Below are 2,911 nucleotides of genomic sequence, written 5' to 3'. Positions count from 1 at the left end.
TGGCATGTGGTGCTGGGGGATTGAACCGCGGTCCCTGTGCTTTGCCAAGCTTGTTCCAAGTAGGTGCTTTAGACCACTGAGCCATCTCTCCAGCCCCTGTATTTTTTTTTCTCCCCCCCAACATTGTATTTTTTTAACGTTGTATTTTCTAATTCATTTAGTTGACCTATTTTGAAATAAATTTAACAAGGAATTTTTCTCTTAAAAGTTAATATAAAAAATCAAATCAGTTTTAATGAGGTATATGTTGGAGAACTGACCATGTCTTGTTACTTTTCCAGTATCTAAACAATTTTCATTCTCAAATATTGTAAATTTAGTGAAATGTTCAGAGTGAAACAAGAAAGCAGTAGCATCTCTTCCTTGAAAGAAGAGTTTACTCAAAGAATTGCGGAAGCAGAAAAGAAAGTTCAGCTAGCCTGCAAAGAGAGAGATGCTGCTAAAAAGGTAATAGAAATTTAAAATAATTAAACTATGAAAAGAAAGATTAAGAGAAAATAACATATTAACGAGTAAATTGTAGATTTTTGATATATTTAAATTTATAGATTTTGATATTTTAAATGAACTAAGCTGATATTAATTTGTGTAATTTATATGCAAATTCTCGCAGGATATGTATCAAAGATTACTAGAATAATTTTGTGGATGATAGTCCCTTAAAGTAAATAATACTTTAAATAGAACTATATGCATTTTTAAAAATTATCATTATTCTTTATTCTCTAACCACCTCAAACATATATAGTTTAAGTCAAAATATTTTAATTTCCATAATTGTAAAATATAAATTTGTAGTTATTATTTTCTTTTGGGAGGAATGTTGACTTATTTAAGTGCAAAATTTTCACTCTAAATGTTTGGACATTGTGGGCTGAGTAGTTCTGTTTTGTAGGGAGCTGTTCTTTCCTTAGTAAAATGGTCAGCAGCCTCCTTATTCCCTATTCATGCCATTCTAGGAGCACTCTCCCTTAAGCCAGTTGCTGTGGCTTGCTAATGTCCCCTTGATAGCAGAGTTACCCCTGGTAGGGAGCCTTTGTTGTTGCTTCTAATTGGGATATTTGTTTATATCAGAAGTTGGTAAAAACTAGGATTAGTAAATATTACTTGAACCTAAACTATTACTAATGACACTGTCTCTGTATTTTTCTATGTTATGTTAGTTATTATTTTCTTCACCATTGTCAGTGTTTATAATTTTTCTGTATATTCATATAGACAGGAAATCATGCACTGTCTTATACTTGGGTGCTTTGATTGAACATTAGTTAAGCTAGATTATTTCAGACACTACTAACTTAAGACTACCTGATCAACTTTTTTCTTTCCCTACTGTACTATTGTTCTTGATGTAATGCTTAACTTGGAGAATATATGTGTAGAGATAGTGAAGATGGGTATTGAAAGTTACCTTTTTTTTTTTTGAGACCAAATCACTTCATTGGGGTCTTGGGAGTAGGGAGAAACTGCTGAAAAGATGCTTCACAGGAGATCTGATGTTCCCGGTACAGCTGGATCTCTCTGGGTCTGCTGTGGCCAAGAGCCTTATTTTTTGTTTGTATTCTGTATATTATAAAACTAGCTTATTATCTTAATTTAGCTTTTTTTTTTTTTTTTTTTTTTTTTTTTTGGTACTGGGGATTGAACTCAGGACCCTGCACTTGCCAGGCAAGCACTTATTCTACTGAGCTATCTGCTTGGCCCCTTAATTTAGCTTTTATATATCGTATTGAAAAACTGTTTTATTAGTCTTACGTAACCAAACTAATAGGCTAGCTGAGCAAAACTCATTATACAAATGTGATAATGACTTTAATTTTTTTCTTAACGTATTTGATACTATGCAGCTGGGACTCATAGTGATCCTCTTGTTTTCAGCCTTCCCAGTGCTGGGGATTACGGGCATGCGCCACCATGCCCATTCTTGGTGGCACCTTGCCATGCCCAGGGGTGAGGCCCATGTGGCCTGTGGTACTGGAGATTGAACCCCAGTCCCTGTGCTTGCCTAAGCAGGCACTTAGTCTGCTATGTTATCTTGCCAGTCTAGATTTAATTTTTAGGTAGGGAAAATAATAGAAAAATATGATAGCATGAAAGTAATTCTTTATGGTATTCACAGGTTTTTTTTTTTTTTTTAATTAGGAAATCAAAACTATAAAAGAAGAACTTTCCGTTAGGTTAAATAGTAGTGAAACTGCAGATCTTTTGAAAGAGAAAGATGAACAGATTCGAGGATTAATGGAAGAGGGTGAGTATTCTGCTTATGTGAAAAACATTTTAAAGAAGAAATATATGGGGCTGGAGAGATTGCTCAGTAGAATAAGCACCTGCTTGGCAACCGCAGCGTCCTGAGTTCAATCCCTGGTACCACAGAAAAAAATAAAGAAGAAGAAGAAATATGTGACAGGTGATAAACAGATATTTCCTATTAAAATTATTGAGCTGGGTATGGTAGAACACAGCATTAGTCCCATCTAGTATTTAGGATGCAGAAATAGGAGGATTGCTTGAGTCATGAGTTTGAGAGCCGCCTGGGCAGCACAGCAAAGAACCCATCTGAAAACATTTTTTGTTTATTTTGTAAATACACATACACAGATATATGGCAAGGAAGTTGTAGGTTACAGTTTATGAAAGAATGATGAGTAAGATGCACTGGGACAGAAGTACATGTGTGTAGACTTTTGTTTCTGAGGGTGTGTGTGAGTGATACTAGAGATTGAACTCACTGCCTTTGTACTGAACTATAGATTCATCTTTTTCTTGGAGACAGGATCTTGGTAAGTCTCCATAAATAGGCTGTGTTCAACTTACAGTTTTCCTGCCTCAGTACTGTACTGGAATTAAAGGTATGTGCCACTATGCCTGGAAGAGGTTTATGAAAATAACTCTTTATGAAAGCTTGTAACAG

The 2,911-nt window shown here is 34.9% G+C and overlaps 1 protein-coding gene across 1 annotated transcript in view; it reads left to right on the top strand.

The window, feature by feature from the left end:
• Tmf1 (TATA element modulatory factor 1) overlaps positions 1-2,911 on the top strand; it is a 38,483-nt gene that overhangs the window by 10,383 nt on the left and 25,189 nt on the right. The window contains exons 4-5 of the mRNA XM_004629487.2: positions 321-447; positions 2,143-2,248. Of these exons, the coding sequence (XP_004629544.1) occupies positions 321-447; positions 2,143-2,248 (233 nt within the window). The remainder of the gene's footprint in view (positions 1-320; positions 448-2,142; positions 2,249-2,911) is intronic.

Source organism: Octodon degus, unplaced genomic scaffold (assembly GCF_000260255.1).
Source record: "Octodon degus isolate 3935 unplaced genomic scaffold, OctDeg1.0 scaffold00030, whole genome shotgun sequence".
Classification (NCBI taxonomy): Eukaryota; Metazoa; Chordata; class Mammalia; order Rodentia; family Octodontidae; genus Octodon; species Octodon degus.
Note: the sequence above shows the minus strand (reverse complement) of the source record. Positions and strands in the feature narration are given on the sequence as shown.